The 22498-nt window shown below is 43.7% G+C and overlaps 1 protein-coding gene across 1 annotated transcript; it reads left to right on the forward strand.

The window, feature by feature from the left end:
* Positions 1-848: 848 nt before the first annotated feature.
* Positions 849-21105, forward strand: akap17a (A kinase (PRKA) anchor protein 17A; the record flags this gene model as incomplete). Its single annotated transcript, XM_083638410.1, has 7 exons — positions 849-1175; positions 1618-1836; positions 3022-3234; positions 6300-6448; positions 10541-10781; positions 14620-15191; positions 16726-21105. 7 exons carry the CDS (start codon positions 849-851, stop codon positions 16997-16999), a joined length of 1995 nt encoding a protein of 664 aa, XP_083494536.1. The 3' UTR covers positions 17000-21105.
* Between the last annotated feature and the right edge of the window lie 1393 nt (positions 21106-22498).

Consider the following 22498-nt stretch of genomic DNA (forward strand, 5'->3'; position numbering starts at 1 on the left):
ATGTCAGGTAGGTCATTTTATCTGCTATAACGTTAAAGCTAGTGCGTGTTAAAATACACTTACAGCTAACCGCTAACGCTAGTAGCTAACGTTTGGGGTGATTAAACACGAACATATCACAGTTGAATCAAGACTTGGATGATGCTGCTGCATTAACCTAGGTGTTCGGCAAAAGAAATCCTTAACAGAGAGAGAGAGAGAGAGAGCATCTGTCGGGAAATAATCAGTTATAGTAACTACAGCTACAAGCTAGTTAGCAAATTGGCTGCGGCGTTAACGGTAGCTAACGTGAGACTTGCGTTTTGCGGTTTTCTCCATGGAAACAAGGTAACCTCAGACTCAGTGGAGCAATTAAGCGGCATTGGTTATTATCAGTTAAGTACAGACGCTGGATGACATGGGCTTTTTAATAGTGCAGATAAATGTCTGAATCAGAGTGGTTTGAATTGTTCACGCAGCTCGCTGCAGCCCAGCACGCTGTCTTTGGTGGGAGAATATTGTGGGATTTACAACGTTAACCAATTAACACTACTTAACTTGATTTTGATGTAGTCTATCTAGTAACGTTAACAGAGGTATTACATGCCAAAAGCTATGCTCTGATGTGTGTGTGTGTGTGTGTGTGTGTGTGTGTGTGTGTGTGTGTGCGCGCCAATCAACAAGGCAGGCAACATTTAATTGCGATATTGAAAAGAAGAACAGACAAGAGAGAGCAGAACATATCAGGGCAGTTAGAAGCATCTGTAAAAGCAATCTGTAAACCCCCATTTCATTATTGGTGATTCAGGGCTACTTCAAGCACAGCTTTGTCCTCACAATCTGTACTCTTTCATTTCCAACCAGCTTCAATGACCACCATAGTGCATGACACCACAGAGGCGGTGTGCCTCTGTGCAGAGTACAACCTGTACCTCAAGCCCATTGCTAAGATGACCATCAGCGTGGCGCTGCCCCAGCTCAAGCTGCCGGGCAAGAGCATCTCCAACTGGGAGGTGATGGAGAGGGTGAAGGGCATGGTGGCTCCAGAGCAGTTCTCAGCCCTGCGCATCTCCAAGAGCACCATGGACTTCATCCGCTTCGAGGGCGAGGTGGAGAACAAGGGCGTGGTCAAGGGCTTGCTGAGCCGGCTGGATGGGAAGAGCATCAAACTGAGTGGCTTCACTGACATACTGAAGGTAGGACTAGTTTTATAGTGGAGGAGAGAGAGAGAGAGACATACTAGCTTTATAGTGGGGAGAGAGACATACTGAAGGTAGGGCTGGCTTTATTGTGGAGGGGAGAAGATACATGCTGAAGGTAGGACTGGCTTTAATGTGGAGGGGAGAGATACATACTGAAGGTAGGACAGTAAGGACATTAGGACTGGCTTCATAGTGGAGGAGAGACAGAAACTATGCTCCTTGCTCTTGTCCTCTCTTCTTGCATTCATCTCTAAATGCAGTGAGGACCAGGTTCGGAATTGTTACTAAAAATGTAATGTATTACTCCATACCTGCCAACATTAGGCTGTGACGTCAGCACATTGTAGATATCATTATGAATGTAGACATGTTTACAATGGCAGTAATGCTGTCATTTGCTGTTTCTCACTTCTCTTGCCTCCCTCTTTTTCCCCAGGTTCGTGCGGTAGAGAACAAGGTGGACTTCCCGACCCGTCACGACTGGGACTCCTTCTTCCGTGATGCCAAGGACATGAATGAGACACTGCCCGGGGAAAGGCCCGACACCATCCACCTGGAGGGGCTTCCCTGTCGCTGGTTCAGCCAGAGGGACAGCCAATACCCAGACCGCCCCTCTGAGGAGGCCCTCACCACCATCTTCCAGGGCTTTGGGCAGGTGGGACATGTTCTGATTGAACTTCCATGAGCCCAGATGCTCACTGTTATCTTTCCAATTTAGATGAAGTCATGCTCTCACCTCCATCAGAGATGCTATTCTTGTAGTGGCCTTTTGTCTCAGCAAACTTGACATAGGCCTACCTAGTTGAACATCACTCAAGAGATATTTTCTGAATTGTTGGTATTAGCCGGTGAGTTTGGCATACAAATGGGGTATTTTGTCATTTTTAAGATATTTAAAGTGTTGGTGGCAAACTCTCTCATCAGAACACTTTGAGCTTGTTGAAGCAACAGATACCCACCAATGATAGGGAGAGAAAAATCTGTAGTATGTTTGATTTTTCATTAAGGGAAAGAGACGTTTTTAGTGTTGATACTCATCGATAATATCAATACCTGTTGCAAATGAGTATTGTATCTGTTTCAAATTTGTATGCCTCCGCCAGCGATAGCCGAGGCATTATGGTTTCGGGTTGTCCGTCTGTCCGTCCGTACGCCTGTATGTACGTCTGTCCGATGTTCGTTAACGCGATATCTCAGGAACACCTTGATGGAATTTCGTCACATTTGGCTCAAACGTCCAGTTGGACTCGAGGATGAACTGATTAGATTTTGGTGGTCAAAGGTTAAGGTCACTGTGACCTCACGACCGCCATTTTCAGGCTCGTGATTTCAAGATCACAGCCTTATGGTATGAGAGAGCCAGTGGGCCGCTCTGTCTGCCTTCTATGGCACATGATTGGCTGTGCTCTGTCTGCCTTCTATGGCATATGATTGGCTGTGCTCTGTCTGCCTTCTATGGCACATGATTGGCTGTGCTCTGTCTGCCTTCTATGGCATATGATTGGACACCACTGATTAGAGAATGTGTATGAATGACTTCTCTTCTAGTAGGTTTCACTCTCACCGCTATTATCTCCCTGCATGTAGTTTAGACAGTTATACAGTACAATTCAATGCTGAATCAACAAGCACAACAATCTTTCCTGATGGGGTACCTGGGTAAAAATGTTTTGAAACGGGTGTCCAGTACCCTGATGTATGTGTTTTTTTGTGACAGGATAACATCTGAAAACCCTGATCCAATACTATGATCTCAGGAACAGTTTGGATTTTTGCTTTAAAATCATTTTGCACATCTGTCTCCTCCTGCTAAAGAAATGAATATGCCTTTTGGTTCTAGGTGCGAAATGTGGACATCCCCATGCTGGACCCATACAGGGAGGAGATGCTGGACAAGAACTTCAGTACGTTCAGCTTCGGGGGTCACCTGAACTTCGAGGCCTACGTGCAGTACCAGGAGTACTGCGGCTTCACCAAGGCCATGGACACCCTGCGCGGCATGAAGCTCATGCTCAAAGGAGAGGACGGCAAGGCTGTGGCCTGCAACATCAAGGTTATAAATTAAACTTGGGTATATACTAGGGCTGTCCCGAATACCATACTTGGAGCGCTGACGCTTCGGGGAGATAAAATCGATCATAATCGAAGCTTCTACGTCGATCTTGCGGGGCTTAAAAAAAAGAAAGAAAAACTCCGGTAGTGTTGTGCCTGTTCTCGGCTGTGGCGATCCCGCTGAGGAACAAACAAACATGTTGTAGGCTACTCACAGAGTTCAAACATGTTGTAGGCTACTCAGAGTTCAAAGCACTCTCAGCTCAGCACCGTCCGCTCCACGGCCCATAGTCAACTTTCTTCGAGGCTTCTCCTGACAAAAAGATCCTCATTTACCCTGATCGTCGATTTTCATCCAACTTGTCTCAGTCCGACGTGTGGATGTTATTATTTGCCACGGAATGTTGTGAATTTATTCAGGTGAGCTCAGCGTAACATTAGCGGATTTCCCTCTGCTCTCCAGGCTCGTCAATGAGAGCTGTGTATCTGTGACTGCTGCAAATTCATAAAGTTCTAAACAAATTAAACGTCTTGATTTCACTTGAACACGACTTGTAACGTTACTCACACCGGGTTGGAAAGAAGTGTACGAAGTTTCATGTTTACAAGACGAGCTCTGCAGACCACAGCTCACCGGCTGTGTGGCTACTGGCTGTCGGGTGCGTTTTGTTTGTGCTCACGGCATGTGCCGGTGTGAGTTCCTCTCTTGGAATGACAGATGCTGATAGCTGAAGAGAGGAGCTATCAAATTATGACAAACCAAATCAGTGTTAACATAATAACGGGGGTATATTTTTTTATTTCTTAATTCTTCAGCCCGACACATGTGTAGAACAATGCTCTTCTTTATGCGTGTTGTATGGATAAGGCCAGGAGTAAAGGGTTGACCTTTGTGTGAGCCAGGACAAAGCACATTAGCTCAGCCAATTTCAGCAATGAGCAGAATACAGCAGCTGTAAGAGCCTTTTAGTGTAATGAGAAACCGTACCGCTGTATCATCATTCCCAGGATGACGAGGGGAGGCGGGGAGCCCGGCCCCTTAATCCACAGAGAAAAAGAAGGGATGAGAAGCAGAGGAAGCTCTGGATACAAGAACAGCAGTTGGCTCTCTCTGTTCTTTAATTGCATAGATAAAAAAAAAATCCTACCAATCATATTTCTTCTTTATTGAGCAGTATCTTATTAATGAAATGACATAAAAGTTATGTTAATGTGAAAATTGATCTAACTATACACTTTGCATTATACACTGATTTTTCACTCCCACTCCTGCAAATACTGGTCTGCTGCCAGACAGTGATAACATAATTAGCGACATCTTTTTATGCTGGTAAGTCAACACATACTCAGTCTGTAATAAACCACATTGTTGTATAAGGCTTAGACAACAAGAAGTGCTTATTAAGCTATGAGCTATGTCTGCAGAGATGCAGGCAGCTGATCATTAATTAGGGATGCACCGAATATGAACATTTTGGCCGATATCGATATTAACAATGCTGTTATGGCCAATAACCGATATTTACTGGTGTCGATATGATCTGTATGAAAAAACTGTACTGAAAAACACATGTAAACACTGTACATTTGAAAAATAATCTCTTTTATAATTTCCAAAACATTTAGAAAAGCCCATAAATCATAGATTTACTACATTGTTTCCTCTCAATATAAGAATTGTGGCCGATACGATAACCCATATTAACAGCAGTGGTGGCCTAAAGGTTAGAGAAGCGACCTTGTGACCGGAAGGTCTTCGGTTCGATTCCCGGGACCGGCAGGACAAATCTGGGTGGGGAAAGTGAAAAGCAGCGTTTGCCCCTCCATCATTACCACCACTGAGGTGCCCTTGAGCAAGGCCCTTAACCCCAACTGCTCCAGTGGAGCTGCTCAGGAGCCAGCAGATCAAACTGTGGTTGTACTGGTCAGCTTCCAGGCATGAATGTGTGTGTGAATGTGAACAGGCCCACTTGAAAAAGAGATGGAAATCTCCATGTGATTAACATGGATAAATAAAGGTTAAAAACAAACAATGCTGTTATTTTGCTCATCGAACCGATATCATACGACATATAAAAGAATGACAACATTGGCCAATAGACCTTATTCGCTAACTCCGGACAGTGCCATATTGTTGACATACCGTCCTGCAGCTGACAACTATAGCAATGGCCTTATTGTCGTTTCTGTTCCATTACAGAATACCGATAGTGATGACAGCAATAAAAACCCCAGAGTTGTTGTTTGTATGCTGCCGTTAATGCCTGTAATAAACAAACAAAAAAAACGAGGTGAACAGACTTTGCTGTGAGGAGCTGTCAGAAAGTTTCACCTGTCTCCTAACTATCCACACATCTCCTGTGCTGCTGACGTATCCTCCGTCTCGCTCCCTTCACGTCTGAGGACGGTAGAGATAGAAACAAACCACGGGGACTTTATTGCTGTCATTACTACAGCCGTGTGTAACGCAGGTCACCATCCGAACACAATTGGAACGATACAGGTAACGCTAACGGTGGCTAGCTTCCAATAACCGCTGCTCTTACATAGGCTGTCACTTAAGAGCTGCTGCATTATGTCGAGAACATGGCGGCGGTGAGCATGCCAATCGACATCAATCGAATAAGGTCTATAGCCGATATGATTTCAGATACAGTATATCGTGCATCCCTCCATATCATTATGTCATGGTTGGGAGTGGACTGCTTGTAGACTTCTCCCAGTAGATTTATTTTTGATGTTTCAGTCAGCAAACAACCTTCTTCATTCTGAAGAAAAAATAAATAAAAAATCTACTGGGAGAAGTCTACAAGCAGTGTGCGGACTCTACTTACTGATTGTTTGTCCTGCACCTGCTCATCAAGTGGATGTGCGTGCTTTACTTTTTAGCTCTATGGTTGGGACTGGACTGAATCTAGAATTGTTTCTGTTTAATCTCAAACCATCTAATTGGAATGGACTCGCATCGTCAAAATACTGGTTAGAGGCATCTTTCTCACTGTGTGTGTGTGTGTGTGTGTGTGTGTGTGTGTGTGTGCGCGCGCGCTTTGTGTGTGTGTTTTCCAGGTGACCTTTGACACCGGTAAGCACCTGAGTGAGTTGACTGTGAAGAGGAGGACCCAGGAGAGGCTGAAGCTCCAGGAGCTGGAGAGGCAGAGAGAGGAGCAGAAGAGACGAGAGAAGGAGGAGGAGGAGCGACGCAGGGCGGAGGAGAGGTACCATACAAGGACACAGTGGAGGTGTAACGGCGTTGTGTAGATGGTACTTGCAGCAACCCATGTTAAGGGCTTGCCCAGGGGTGGATACGAACCTACGAACTATACGAAGAGAGCTAGCTCTGGCGGAGCTGATTAACATGCCTTTATACTGGGGAGTGAGTTTAACCAATCCACTCGCTACCACACTGGACTCACGAGGAATCAACGCTGATTCACCTCGGTTACCGAGGCATGGAGAGTCATAGCAGCTTGATGTGTAAGGCAGCCTTTATGGTCGCCGTAGTGAGCCGGGCGTGAGCGAGTGTCCGTTAAATATGACATCGTGCTAGTCACGTCGTGCGTGAGGCTCCACTCGGCCGCTGTGCGGACTCGCCCGCCTTACGGCTCGACCTCTGTCCGGGCTCCCTTGCTCCCTCACCCGCCCTGCAGCTCACCCGCTGTGCGGGCTCATTTGCTCTTATGACATCACTGATGATGTCACAGGCTGAATTATGCTCACCCTGCCGTGAAGGGCGCGGGGGTGGAGCGAGGGCCGGGCGCGTCAAATTACGTAAATTGTGGGCAACAGAGAATATTGCCCACATGCTCCCTTTAATAATAGATAGATATGAGGAAGATGTTAAATTATATAAAAGCTTTCCTACTTAGATAAAATACTGCAGCCATTCCCAAACTTTAGAATGCCACGGTTCCTATTTGGTATCTGAAAATCTGATGCGGCCCACCCAACCCTTTAATCACAACTCTGATCAAAGACTAAGATGAAGTATTTCCCTATAGAGCTGAACACGTCACGTGACTGTTGAGCTCTATATCTCTTATATCTCATCTGTAAAGGGCAGACAGAAATTTAAGTCAATTCTCATTCAATAGTAGAACTACTTCCACTCAGAGAAAGTAAACTTTTCTAGCATTTCTCATCGAAACTAGGTTGATTTTTTAGGGATGATAAAAAAATATAATTTCTGGGGTTGATAGCTAAAATATATTGCTGAAAGTGACATGGTACATAAGTCATTACTGGGTAAAGTAGTAACAGTACTGTAATGCATTAGGGCATGTGTCCATATAAAGTAGTAACAGTACTGTAATGCATTAGGGCATGTGTCCATATAAAGTAGTAACAGTACTGTAATGCATTAGGGCATGTGTCCATATAGAGTAGTAACAGTACTGTAATGCATTAGGGCATGTGTCCATATAAAGTAGTAACAGTACTGTAATGCATTAGGGCATGTGTCCATATAGAGTAGTAACAGTACTGTAATGCATTAGGGCATGTGTCCATATAAAGTAGTAACAGTACTGTAATGCATTAGGGCATGTGTCCATATAGAGTAGTAACAGTACTGTAATGCATTAGGGCATGTGTCCATATAGAGTAGTAACAGTACTGTAATGCATTAGGGCATGTGTCCATATAGAGTAGTAACAGTACTGTAATGCATTAGGGCATGTGTCCATATAAAGTAGTAACAGTACTGTAATGCATTAGGGCATGTGTCCATATAGAGTAGTAACAGTACTGTAATGCATTAGGGCATGTGTCCATATAAAGTAGTAACAGTACTGTAATGCATTAGGGCATGTGTCCATATAAAGTAGTAACAGTACTGTAATGCATTAGGGCATGTGTCCATATAAAGTAGTAACAGTACTGTAATGCATTAGGGCATGTGTCCATATAAAGTAGTAACAGTACTGTAATGCATTAGGGCATGTGTCCATATAGAGTAGTAACAGTACTGTAATGCATTAGGGCATGTGTCCATATAAAGTAGTAACAGTACTGTAATGCATTAGGGCATGTGTCCATATAAAGTAGTAACAGTACTGTAATGCATTAGGGCATGTGTCCATATAAAGTAGTAACAGTACTGTAATGCATTAGGGCATGTGTCCATATAGAGTAGTAACAGTACTGTAATGCATTAGGGCATGTGTCCATATAAAGTAGTAACAGTACTGTAATGCATTAGGGCATGTGTCCATATAAAGTAGTAACAGTACTGTAATGCATTAGGGCATGTGTCCATATAAAGTAGTAACAGTACTGTAATGCATTAGGGCATGTGTCCATATAAAGTAGTAACAGTACTGTAATGCATTAGGGCATGTGTCCATATAAAGTAGTAACAGTACTGTAATGCATTAGGGCATGTGTCCATATAGAGTAGTAACAGTACTGTAATGCATTAGGGCATGTGTCCATATAAAGTAGTAACAGTACTGTAATGCATTAGGGCATGTGTCCATATAAAGTAGTAACAGTACTGTAATGCATTAGGGCATGTGTCCATATAAAGTAGTAACAGTACTGTAATGCATTAGCGCATGTGTCCATATAAAGTAGTAACAGTACTGTAATGCATTAGGGCATGTGTCCATATAAAGTAGTAACAGTACTGTAATGCATTAGGGCATGTGTCCATATAGAGTAGTAACAGTACTGTAATGCATTAGGGCATGTGTCCATATAAAGTAGTAACAGTACTGTAATGCATTAGGGCATGTGTCCATATAAAGTAGTAACAGTACTGTAATGCATTAGGGCATGTGTCCATATAGAGTAGTAACAGTACTGTAATGCATTAGGGCATGTGTCCATATAGAGTAGTAACAGTACTGTAATGCATTAGGGCATGTGTATAGAGTAGTAACAGTACTGTAATGCATTTGGGCATGTGTCCAATAGACAAGTTTCCCAGCGCTGGCCTAGGGCGGCGCCATAGCAGCCTTATATGTCCCCGGCTTCCGGTTAAGTCCACATTGCGTCCACAGCAGCCTAAGTGAAGTTGCCAGCTACGACTTAAATAGAGACTTATTACATCATATTTTTCCGCCCCCTGTATGTTGAGTGTTGGTGAAAAAGAAAAAAATAGCAGACGCTTTCGTTAGTGTAGAGCGCCGTTTAAAAGCCGCACAAGCAGCATCAGTCCCGCCGGCCAGCGCTGGACCCGCTGTGAGGAAACACACAGGAGGAAACTGAAATGTCAAAACAGACATCCCTTGCTAGGCCAGTCCTTTTTTTAATTGAGATCATGCAACAAGTAACCTACTTCAGCCGAGGCCAGCAAGACGATTGGAAAGAAACAGAAGCGTGTCTGCCGCCGTCAAAAGCGAAAGAGACCCGACGTAGGCTGTCAAAATAGCGAGGTAAAAAGCCTTTTTACCTACGTCGGGCGAATCAATCAATCAATCAATCAATGGCTCGCGCTTTATGATGAGGAGATGAATCAAAATGCTTACCACAAATAAAGCCACATGGGAGCCGAGAACGAGTGCAGGAGAGCTGACGCAGGTGCCAGGTGTGGAGTGGGAGAGATTAAGGTGCGTAGCCTATTGCTGGAGATTCAAGTTGTGTCCGCTGTCTGCACTGACACTATCACTTATTACTTTTAGCTGCGTTGTTTTTTCATCAAGGCAATGTCCAGAAGATATGGGTTCATGAATGTCTGCAAATGCAGATAGATAGGCTACAGTAGGAGCATGCATGCATGTTGTCTGTTTCAATAACGAAAGCGTCCTTACCGAGAACGACATGCCGACCAATTATATATTCTTGCTGCGAAATGGCCTCTTAATGACAACACTGGAATAATAGCCGTAATATTCATTCACAACGGGAGATAGCCTGACTGTGGGTAATTTGATGAAATACATAGCGTTACAACATACCCAACCTACTTTGTTGCTGTGGAGATATTGGTACGCTTCGGAGCTTTTGAGATAGTTCATCGCGTTACCGTCCACCTCCATTGATTCCTCAAAATACGCTATAATCCTGCCTGTAGTTACGTTCGGCCATTTACACATATTATCTTCCCATGTGTCCACTGTCAACGGGTGTGGGATAGACACTCTTTCGTTAGACAGGAGACTCGGAGAATGATCCCAAGTTTGCATTTTTTCGGCGGTCGCTATGGCTACTACGCTAGTACGTTACGCTTCTCTGTATTCCAGAAGAGACAGACATATCGTGGCCCGAGTCCGGAAGCAAACCGGAAGTGCCCAGGAAACTTGTCTATAGGGTGAGCTCCACCCCTTTCCTCACTAAAAGTAACGGGAAGCTGTCCTGTTGTTTTCCAGGAAGCAGAAGGAGCAGGAGGAGTCAGAGAAGGTTCGGAGGAGGGAGGAGCGCGTGCGGAGGAGGGAGCAGAAGATCAGGGAGCGAGAGGAGCGCAGGAACCTGAAAAAGCTGAAGCGCCGGCAGGACGAGGAGCAGAAGAAGCTGCAGATGAAAATTGCCATGGAGGAGAGGAGGTTGCTGCTGGCCCAACGCAACCTGGAGTCCATACGGCTCATAGCTGAGCTGCTGGCCAAGGCAAAGGTATACACACACACAACCTGGAGTCCATATGGCTCATCGCTGAGCTGCTGGCAAAGGTATACACACGGTTGGGGCACGGTTACGCAGTGGTAGCACTGTTGCCTCACAGCAAGAAGGTCCTGGGTTCGATTCCCGCCTGGGACGCTATGGCGCTGAGGGTGGGTCCCCCATGTCTTTGGATCGGAACTGACGAAAGGTTTCTTTTTTCTCTCTCTTTTCTCCCCCCATTAGGGGGGGGGGATAAATGGCCTAAAAATAAAAGAAATGGAAAATGATTACGCCCACTTCAGGGATGGTGCATTGGGTCATTTGGGAGATATTTTGTATTGGGAGTTGGTACCCATCATGAAATAAACCCCCCACCCCACCCAAAAAACTAAATCGTACATGTTTTTTTCCCCCTTTCCCCCCCTTTTATCATTAAAAATAAAATAACATCTTAAGAGAACACTTTGGTTCACCTGTCAGATGTTGCAAAGTTCTAATGTAACTAAGTATATTTACATAATGCATTGTGGCTCCTGGTTGACTGCAAGCAAACCGTTGAAATCCCCAAGCAGCAGTCATATTCAACACACCATCTGACAAGCAGTCAAACAGAGTTGTCGCAGGTATGTTTTTTCCTTTTTAACAAAATTATTATATTATATCATATTATAATTATATTATTATATGATATTATATTACATGATAATTTAGCTTGGTTTGTGTCAGGTTCCATCCAGTATTAGTCATACTTTTAGCTTTCTAGCTGTTAAGAACGTAGCTCAAACCAGCTAGCTAGCTTTGGCGTCGGTCAGAGGAGTCAGTGTGGAGGATGTGTATAAGCTTGTAGATGCACATATGACTGACAGCACAGAGCACAACAAAGGGTTTTCAAAGCTGTTGGCAGAGATGTACAACTTGGAAACACCAGCAGGGCAGATCTTTTGTGGCACCCACACTATACACTGGGCTTCAGCAGTGCCATGAATAAAGTGATGCGGTTGGTGGAGGCTGATATGAAGATGGAGCAAGTGCTACAGAGTTTCATGGTGGATCTGGATGTAGACAGCAAGAATGCTAGTGTGGCTGGACAGGCACTGGACATGTGCCTCAAGTTGGTGGCTCCTGAGTATGCCCACAAACCCTGGAACCGCTACAGGGAATTCCTCCTCTTCCTTGAGCAAAGGCAGGTATCCAGTGTGCTGTTTTCCTACAAAGACAGCAGGTTTGGGTGTCTCTCCAGGGCAGCAGCAGTCCTAATACACCACTTTGGCCATCTGACAGAGTTCCTGAGCCAGAACCCTCACATAAACAACCGCCTGGCCTGCCTCGTCAGAGAAGTGATGGAGCTTCCCTACCTCAAGGTGGTCCTCGTGGTGTTTTCCTGCCTGGGTGTGCACTTGGTGGAGCCCTTCTATGCCAGAACCATAGAGAAAGATGCTACCCATACTCAGCTCAGGGAGTTCTACAGGGGACTGCATACAGGCTTGGGCGAGCCAATCAGCGACAACTACACTACGTTCACAACACCTGAGTATCCTGTAGTGTCTGACAAGCTTTTCCGTAGCGTAAAGAAGACCTACACGGAGGAGGTCCTGAACTCAGTGTCAGACGTGGCTGCCGAACACTTGGATGAAGTGAAAAAGCTGATAGATCTCATGCAGCCCCACCTGCAGACTGTCCTGGCCAGGCAGAGGAGGGACTATGGGATTGATGAGGAGACCTTCCCAATGGACTACCCTGTCAGTGAACAGGCTAGTAACATTGATGACACCCCTGTGCACAACATTGGGATGGAGAGACAATGTGGCAAGGTGGACTACAGACTGAATAAGCTAGGCACACTGAACGCAGTCAGTAGGTCAATCATTTTACAGAAGAGCCAGGAGCTTAGGGATGGACAGATTCCGTCCTTCAGAGGTTTCAAGGCAGCAGCCCAAGCAAAAAGAGAGGTTGAACTCAACTGGAGTAAACTTATGAAGGCGAAATTCGAGAGTGGGGCAGACCAGAAACAGGAGATGGCTCAAAGACAGGAGAGGAAGAGACTAGACATGCTGGACACACTGAAATCTAGAGGTGGCCCCTTCACTGACAGTGGAGAAGTTGAGAAGTTCCTTGTGGATGAAAGTCTGAACAGTAACGCAAAGCTGCAGAGGATGAAGCTTGAGGTTCAGTTTGCCAGAGAAAGTACCACGCTTCTGCCTAAAGTCGATCCTATCTTCAGAATCCAGGTGACACTGCCCAGTGGGAAGAGGAAGATGAAAACGGCACAGGAGTTTGGAGATGCTCTCATGGCGTACCTAGGCAAAAGGAGTGACCGAACCACACTGGAATATGCAAAATTCCAAGAAAGTCTTGAAAGGCTAAGAAAAATGTGAGGTGCTACTTAAGACTGACAAGTTCAAGTTCTTTCCATGTCAATGTGACTGAATAAAAATGATTTAACTGTTTTGTATTTGGAATAAAAATAAAATCAAGTTTTCCAAATGAGTTTAGTCTTTTAGTATTAGCAGACTGTAAGAATGGTGAATGCATACAGAGGGCGGAACAGCCCAAAAAACGCTCTTTTTGTGTTATTTTTTAATTTTAAAGAGGGATGGGGGATTATTTTCAAGATACAGAGTTACTTTGAGGTGTAGCAGTTCTTCTATTAATAGTGTTTATTAATTCTCAATGGGTTTGAAAGCATTCATTCAACAGTACATAGTCAAACAGTAAGAATAGCTTATGCATACCAGGCGGAATGTGCAGAAAATGCCACTTTTTGGGTTATTTTTTTCATTTTCAAGGGGTGGGGGGTTATTTTCAAGATACAGAGTTACTTTTGGTGTCAAATTTCTTGTATTGATAGTGTTAATCAAGTCCCAAATGGGTGTGTTGAAATTTTGAACTTGATGATTATCCCCCCCCCCTACCCCATATTTTCTACTTTCCCTTTTTGCCCACATCCTCCTCTAGGGGTGGGAATCACCAGATGCCCCACCATATGATATTGTCACAATACTTAAGTCATGATACGATAGTATTGTGATATGCTAGTATTGCGATATATTGCGATTACCTTTTTCCACTGCAAATTATGTCCCCAAAGGAAAACTTTGTCTACATCTCTTTTATTTAGGGATGCACAATATATTGGCAATCATATTGATGTCAGGCGATATTAGTAATTTTTTTATATCTGTATCGGTCCGATGAGCAAATGCCAGCAGATCAGACTGTGGTTGTACTGGTCAGCTTCCAGGTATGAATGTGTGTGAATGTGAACAGGGCGCTCCTGAAAAAGAATGCATTGCTCTCAGTGAGACTTGCCCTGTGTAAATAACGGAAAAAAATATATATATATATTTTTTATATATATAAAAAATATATATATATAAAAAAAAAATTATATCGTTATTGGTATTGGACAAAATCTTCATATTGAGAGGAAAGAATCTGGTAAATGTATGATTTATGGGCTTATCCAAATGTTTTGGAAATAAAGAAAAACATAATTTTTTCAAATTCAGTGTTTACATGTACAAAATTTTATTATCATAGAAACTTACTAGATCATATCGACTTCGGTAAATATCGGTTATCGGCCATAACAGCAATGTTAATATTAAATATTTGTATCAGCCAAAATGTTCATATCAGTGCATCCCTAGTTTTATTTAAGATAAAGTTTCCAGTCTGTTCATCTCACTTCAATCATTCTTATTGCAGCAAAATTGTCAAACAGGCAGACTGACCAACACTGTCATAAAAACATGTCATGAATGTTGCATGCACCTGACAATTCATATAATAAAGTATGGCAATGCTATGCGGTACCAATCCCCACCCAACCTCCTCTGGCCCTCCCCAGGCTCTGAAGCAGCAACAGCAGGAGAGAGAGCGGTTGGAGCGTGAGGAGCGCTCCCTGCAGGAGGAGTTGCGGCAGCAGGAGGAGCGGGCACGGCTGCAGCGGCTGGAGGCGTGCCGGCGGCAGCAGGAGGAGGAGCTGAGGAGGGTGGAGCAGGAGAAGGAGCGTGCCCTGGAGCTCCAGCGCCAAGAGAAGGAGCTGAGGGAGAGGCTGCTGGGCAACCTGCTGAAGAAGAGCACCGGAGGAGCCCAGGGCAAGGCGGACGCCGCACCCAGGGACCAGGCCTCCGTTCCGGGCAGCAGCGATGGGATGTTGGGAGTCCTGGCCTCGGTGAATGGAGTGAAGGCGGTCGAAAGCAAAGAGAGGCAGCCGCACAAATCCAGCGTCCGCTCCAAAGTTCCGGAGAAAAAGAGAGCGGTGGACGAGAGGAGAGGAGGAGGGGAGGACAGGAAGTCCTCCTCTCCTCTCCTCCCCTCCACCAGGGCAGAGAGGAGAGGAGGAGCGGTGAGGAGCAGGCACAGCAGGGAGCGCAGAGAGAGGAGCCAGGCCAGGAGGAGCTCCAGCCGCCCCAGAAGGCAAGTTTCTTTGTTATTCATTCATTCCAAAGGGACCATGATGGAAAATAAGCCTCTGGGCTTTGTTGTGTCACCCTGATGTTTTCCTTGTTATGCAGGTCATACCTTGGCAGAGCTGCTGTGCTTTTCAAATGAAAATGTCAAATAAAATCATTCATTCACAGCACATTTCATACAATTCAAAGTCCTTTATATAAAATGATAAAAAGGAAGGAGCATACAGTGCAAAATCAAGTAAAATATAAATTATATTTTTACTTGGTGAGTGAATTCATACTCACCACTCAGTACACTGTAAAATAAAATATATAGTACCGGTACTCTAGATTTTTTTTTTTATAACCCCCCTGGACCAATTGATTGGTTGATGAGTTGATTGAGTTTTGGTCGAAGATTTTGATGAACAGCTGAACTTGGGAACGTTGATGTCAACAAGTGAAGTTGACATCACCAACCCCCACCCCCCACACAGGGCTCTAGTTTGGAGTTGACTGAGAGGAATTTCATCTGTGAAGAAAGACTCCAGCATAGTGATTGAGTCGCGTAGTTAGCTAGATTCTACTGTTTGTAGTATTTCCGAGGTTAGTTAGTGATTTTAGACAGTTTAGATTCACTACGACTCCACTATGGCCTTAACTGCTTACCGTAGTTGAGGAGCCTCCCGTTTTGTGCTAGCTTTTTAACTTTAGCTTTATCTCGTAGCTCAGCTGCTAACAAGCTTTTTACTAAGGTTTTTCAAAGTTTAGAAGAGCTTAGAATGCCACAGAAGCCGTGCATTATGTTCGCTGCTGTACCGAAATGATGTGCCAGTTCACCACTGCAGAGTTGGTTCAGACTCTTAGTAAAAAGCTTGTTAGCAGCTATGAACTAAAGCTAAGATAAAAATAGGCTAGGCACTACACTGGAAGCTTCTCAACTATGGTTCTGAGCTGTGAAAGCTGGAAAGGTAAAATACAGGAGTAAACTGTGTTGTATCAGACAGACTTCTCTTGTAGATTGATGGAAAATGAGAACCATGTAAGTTTTCCTTTTGTATCAAGCAGCAAAGAAATTGTAGCATGACGTGTTTGAGTAAATCTTCCTGACGTTGCGCATCCTGCGATGTGACTGTTGTGCACGTGCACATCGCGACGACAATGCTTGAGCAGTGGTGGCCCAATGGTTAGAGAAGCAAGCTTGTGAACGGAAGGTCGTCTGTTCAATCCCCGGGACCGGTAGGATAAATCTGGGTGGGGAAAGTGAAAAGGCAGCGCTTGCCCCTCCCTCATTACCACCACTGAGGTGCCCTTGAGCAAGGCCCTTATCCCCAACCGCTCCAGTGGAGCTGATCAGTGGCCAGCAGATCAGACTGTGGTTGTACTGGTCAGCTTCCAGGTATGAATGTGTGTGTGAATGTGAACAGGGCACTCCTGAAAAAGAGAGCATTGCTCTCAGTGAGACTCCCCCTGTATAAATAAAAGTAAAAAAAAAAAAAATACTGAAAGGATATACTGTATCATGCAGTCCTAATTCATATCTATATTTTCCTTCACAGGAGGAGTTCCAGCCGCCAAAGGAGGAGCCCCAGTGGTCACGGCAGCAGGAGGCGTGGCCACAGCAGCTCGAGCTCGAGCCGGGACAGGAGCAGGAGCAGCAGTGGGAGGAGCTACAGCAGGGGGCGGGGCCACAGACATAGCCGTCATAGATACAGCCGAGGCAGCTCCAGGAGCAGCAGTAGAAGCAGAGACAGGCGGAGTCACAGTCGTACCAACAGAAGGTACAGGAAGCACAGCCACAGTAGAGACGGGAGTCACTCCAGACGACACTAAACTCATCAATATCATCAGTTTGATTGATAAATTCCACATTTGTAGCCTTGTACAAGGGTTCGGCCAATATGGGTTTTCAAGACCTATACTGACATTTCTAGATTGAAGCTACAGATAGCTGATATTTTGTACCAATATTCAGTGTCTTTACGTTTGGCCATTTTCATGGAAAGAAATTTAAACAAATTAAAAGATGCTTCCCCATAATAGAGTCCCGCAGGGATGATGTATTTTTGTAGGCGGAAGGCGGAAGTCCCGGACATGTTGGATCCTTGGGGGAAAAGTGAATGTGGTTTTAAAATGGGGATTTTGCTTAAATGCATAAAATAAGGTCTGAAGCGTTTTCTGAAAAACGCGTAAAAAACAAAACGCATTTACGTTTAAAAAGTCATAAAAGTGATTCACGTTTCTGAGGATTATCCTGCTGAACACAAATTACCACTCCCAAAAACTTGTGTTAACCACAGACCTTATTTTATGCATTTAAGCAAAATCCCCATTTTAAAACCCCCATTGACTTTTCCCCTGAGGATCCAACATGCCACTTCCGGACTCATTCCTGCGGTGCTCTATGTTCTTGCAGTGTGGGACAGTAAAACTCCCCACTGAAATCCAGGATAATAATAATAAACATTCATATCATATATACTTGTGTGGAATCCATAGCAAAATATTGCATTTGAAATCCATTCTGGTCAAAGTTGTCATATCCATCTTGCCAGAGGGGGAAGACAAGACATTGGCTGGTGTATGACCGATTTTGAATAACTCCTCCTCAAGGCTGTCACAGGCCAATCGCTCCTAAGTGGACTACCGTACTTGAAAAACGAAAGACTGCTGCTGATTGAGAAATGTGAAGATTCTGTACCAACTGTAAGCAGTGTAACTGTAAGTTACGTACCTTTTCTGTTTCTCTTATGTAGACCAGCAGGGAAATGAAGCCAGTCCCTACTGGCTTCATTTCCCTCATGTTGGCTGCCTATTTCTTGATGTTTCAGTATTTGGCTGTGCTTCTGTGTTGAAGCTGTTTTGGAAAAACACACAAACCCAAGTCTACAGGAATGGACCTGACTGCCTGGTCGTGACCATTTCACTGAGACGAGGCCAAAGACTATAAGCTTGACCAAGCAGCAGCGTTGTTTGATTAGCACATATATTTTTTATTTTTTTTCCCAGTGACAACACATTACATCTCACATTCTGTTTCGCTCTACGTATCACTGGACTAGGGTTGGGCAATCGTTTCTATTTTAATATCGTCCAATCATAGTTTCTCAAGATCACTGATAACCATAATCTATGGCGTTATTCTTTTGATTTTTTAGATGAAACAGCCTATTCCTATTTAATGGCATTCACATTTTCAAGAACAACCTATCATAATAATATTGAATACATAACGTTACAGCCTACAGAAGAACAAACTTAGATTATGCATTTATTAGTCTTGCTGGACAGCCTCCCCTCTCGTGAGAGGAGTCTGGAGGCATGGAAACAGGCTGCTGGCATAAGCCCTCCCCTGCTCTACAACTGCTCTCCCATCGGAAGCGTCGATTTCGGACTTCCGCTCCCCGCTTAAGAAGCTCTGACATTGGCTCCGACCGTGTCAATCAGAGCGGCTTCCGCTCCCTCCTCTCTGTGTGTCGCTGTGTAAATAGTCCCCTGCCGCCGCAGTGAAAACAACAATGCAAACTAGCTGGCAAGCTAACGGCAGAAACTTACACGCTAGCTCGTTGCTACACGCTGAAAATGGCAAGTTGGATTGTTGGAAACTATTTTCCAAGGGCACTGCCGCTAAGCGCCGCCCATCGCTATTCCATAATGGTGCGGTGCCAGACTCCTCTCACGGAAGGGAGGGGAGGCTGGCCAGCGAGACTAAGCATTTATAAAAGAGAAAAGATGAAGAGAGACCCTTCTGAAGCTGCCTCTTGCTGAAACTCGACTTTTTTTCTGACGTCTTTTTCATTTTTAATGATTTAACACCAGCCGTGTCGTAAGGTAACAACGTGTAACTAATGCTACTAGCTGTTTGTTTTATGACTAAGATAGACAACAGCATATATTTCCTGTGCTGTGTGTTTCTCCCTTGTGTGTTGCTTTTATAAAAGAGTGTGTGAACACTAAAAGATTTACACATGAAAAAGGAAAAAATATTCAACAGCAATGATATGGCATCTGTGGGTGGCGATGCATTGAACAGGTCACAGTCCGTGGTGGTTTTGTTGAATCTCATTCTGTCAAGACAGTGGCAGTTAGCCAGACTAGCAACAAAAATACCACCATTATAAAGGCATTCAAATAATTTTCGCCTTTGGAGAAGAAAAAAGGTCTTTCAACCAACCAAACCGCAAACCTTGTATCAAAATACTTGTTAAGATGTTAAGATTACATATAGAGTGAAACTGTGTCTGTAAAGCATTACTCAAAAAATGTATATTAAGGTTAACGTTATAAAGGTTTTATTTTGAAAGCCCACTGCAGAAGACCTACTTTTACATTCTGGTTGACTTGACGCTAGTTGAGGAGAGGAGAAGAGTGCTGTAACGTTAATGCACGGCTTTTTCCCCCAGCTGACTCATGCTGCTTTACGGGGCTCTGTGGGCGGACATGCTCCACCACAGTGGTTCCCAAACTGGGGTACATGGAGGTACTACAGGGGGTACTTGAGAAAGAAGGAAAAATGTAAGTATAAATCATAAAAATCAATTAAACATTAGAATAAATCTGCTCAGGAGGCACTAATTGTAATTATTTCACTCCATTTCTTATTTTGTAATGTTATATTCTTCAAAAGGTGGGTTATCATTCATTCATTGCATCATGTGCTATAGTTTTCTCTTCCAGTTTTGTAAGCAAATATTTTGTAGTACCGGTACTTGCATTAAGATATCAGGGAAAGGGGCTACTGAAGCCAAAAGAGCTCCACCAGAAACATCTGTAAATGCACAGTAGGGTGCAGATTCTAGCGATTACATTTTAAGATAGTAAGTTAGTTTAAATCGCCTTAATGTCAGTGGAGGAAAAATCAATTGGCGATCATCCCATTCCCTTCAATCGCTGATATATGATCTGATCGGCAATCAGAACAAGCCTAGTCTGTACTCCAATCCGTCCACAGTAATATCAGTGGGTGGGAGAACTTGCCTTGACAGACAACTCCATCAGCCAATCAGCATAACCAAATCCAGTCCTTCAGCCAATCGGCGTCAGATCCTGTCGAATTCAAATCCACTCAGATGAATGGCGGAAACGTCTTTTTGCCAAGAAACTCTGCTGGTGCATAGTCTCGTTCTTGTTTAATTGTTATTGGTTTATATTTCTGCAATAACTGCACTTAGGGCTGTGTAAACTGAACGTTAATGTTACTGCTTGTTGCTTCGGGAGCCGCACAGCCATAGGAGCCACCATTACGGTTTGGCCCGTTAGAATGTCAACTACGAACTATGATTGGCCCATGGACTTTGTCATTTCTGAAAAGGCCCGCCCCGGGCTGGGGGCCAGACGGAACCGCAGAACCAAACAGAATGTTGTTTTCATGTGATCAGGATGGTTTACCAGGCTAGCAACACATCTTGACTGAAGAGAATCTGTGAGCTGAGTGAACAATTGAAGCTCAAAGTTTGAATGAATCTCAAATAGCCCCGATATATGATCTGTTGCACCCTGCTCTGTAAGTAGTGCATTGCCTTTGGCCTGAACTATAATGTGGGTCTTCTATCCCAGATAAAGGATTTAAGACCAGTCCAAAGATTCCTTTGAGAGTTTTTCTTTTCTTTTCAGTCTATGATAAGGCTTAATTATTGTTTTGGAAGTCAGCATCTGTATTTAGGGATTTACCGTAGGTCAAAATGCACTATACTTGAAAATGGGATGTTAGGATTACAATCTCTACTTTTATGAATACACGATTTAGTATCTCGTATTAGATGCATTTTCCATGCCTCATTAGTAATTGTATCTGTAAAAAGTGTGCTCTTGAAGGAACTTGGATCCTAGATTTTCTGTGCCTAAGGACACCTCCATTGGAATTTTCACTTTTATTTGTCTGAGCAAAGGCAGTTTGGTCTGTATATGCTCACCGTCTAGTCTACTTGGGCATGTCTTGGTTTTGGTCTTGGTCTTTGCTTATTTGTTAAAATAAAACTGAAAACTTTTAAATCATTTTTTGTTTTCTCCATGGAGATGTACTGTGTTTTATTGCTCACTATAACTACTATACTATATGTTCCCACAAGTGCTTGAAATCCTTCAAAAAAGTTGCCTCAGTACCCCCTCCCTGATCCCATAATGTTCCATTTTGCTTTTTTATATAAGACACAAAAACATCCAACAGTCACACAAAAAAAGTCCTTCCTGACCCTGTAGGCCAGGAAATCTGTGGAAATAAAACACCTAACAGACAACAAATTGATACAAAAGGTTTTTCAATTGATTGTTACCAATGGGCATGTGAAATAACATATTAAGTCTACCAAAAGGAAAATTCAGATGGCGTCCGTGATGCCTGCCAAAATACTATTCAACCTACAAAGGTGGTTTTGGTGTCTACTTCATACTTAATCTCCAGATCTCTCTCCTATAGACGGTTTTCACCAGAGCGCAACCCCACAGCACTTCCTTTTTCTCAGCATTCGGCAAACTGCAGAAATATTCACTCGACATCGTTACTTTTGTTTTTGCCGCTCAGCTGTATAGACGGTTTTCACGGAATGGTCAGTCCTGCACTTGAATGTTTTTTTTTTCTTTTATGTCCATAGCAAACACTGCAACAGGAAGTGAGCAGGGGTTCAATTTAGAATGTTTTTGTTGTCAAGTTAAAACCGTCTATACTGACTGAACATGCTCAATATTATGTTTGTTCCATGAACCTATGCTTGCATACATACAATCTCAACATACATTTGAAACAAAGCATTGGCCTTTTTTACGCTTCTAAAATGTGGCATTTTACATTTCTGCAAACCTACAATCAGACCTAATTTGAAAACATCTCTGCCTTTCCAAAGTTAAACACAAATAAAACAACTTTAACAACGTTGGTTATATTTAGTCAAGTAAAACAACTTTGGTTGTGTTTAGGCAAGTAAAACGTCCACCCAATAGCAGACTGTGATGCGTATAACGTTAATATATACGTATCTAGAAATATGATATGCAACGTATTTTAGTTCAGAAACGTGATATTCTACCTATCTGTGGATTGCAGAACGTACAATGCCTACATTTTATTCTGGCAACCACGCTGTAAAAACCTCATTGAACATGATGCTATTGTGGAAAACGGGTTGTGTAAGAATGCACTGAGTGAGTCTGTCTCCATCCGTGTGTGTGATGGTGATGAACAAGGCGGCAGTGTATTGCCACAGAGTTGTTTCTTTGTCCGACACAGACTGGCTCTAATCTGGCTGTAATCAGCTTAGCCCACTGCTAGCCTCACTGTTACTGTTGCTGTTCACTCGTTTTTAGTCCCTGTAGTCTAGCTGTCTTCACTGGGACTGT

This window comes from Poromitra crassiceps, assembly GCF_964638095.1.
Source record: "Poromitra crassiceps genome assembly, chromosome: 6".
Taxonomy (NCBI): domain Eukaryota; kingdom Metazoa; phylum Chordata; class Actinopteri; order Beryciformes; family Melamphaidae; genus Poromitra; species Poromitra crassiceps.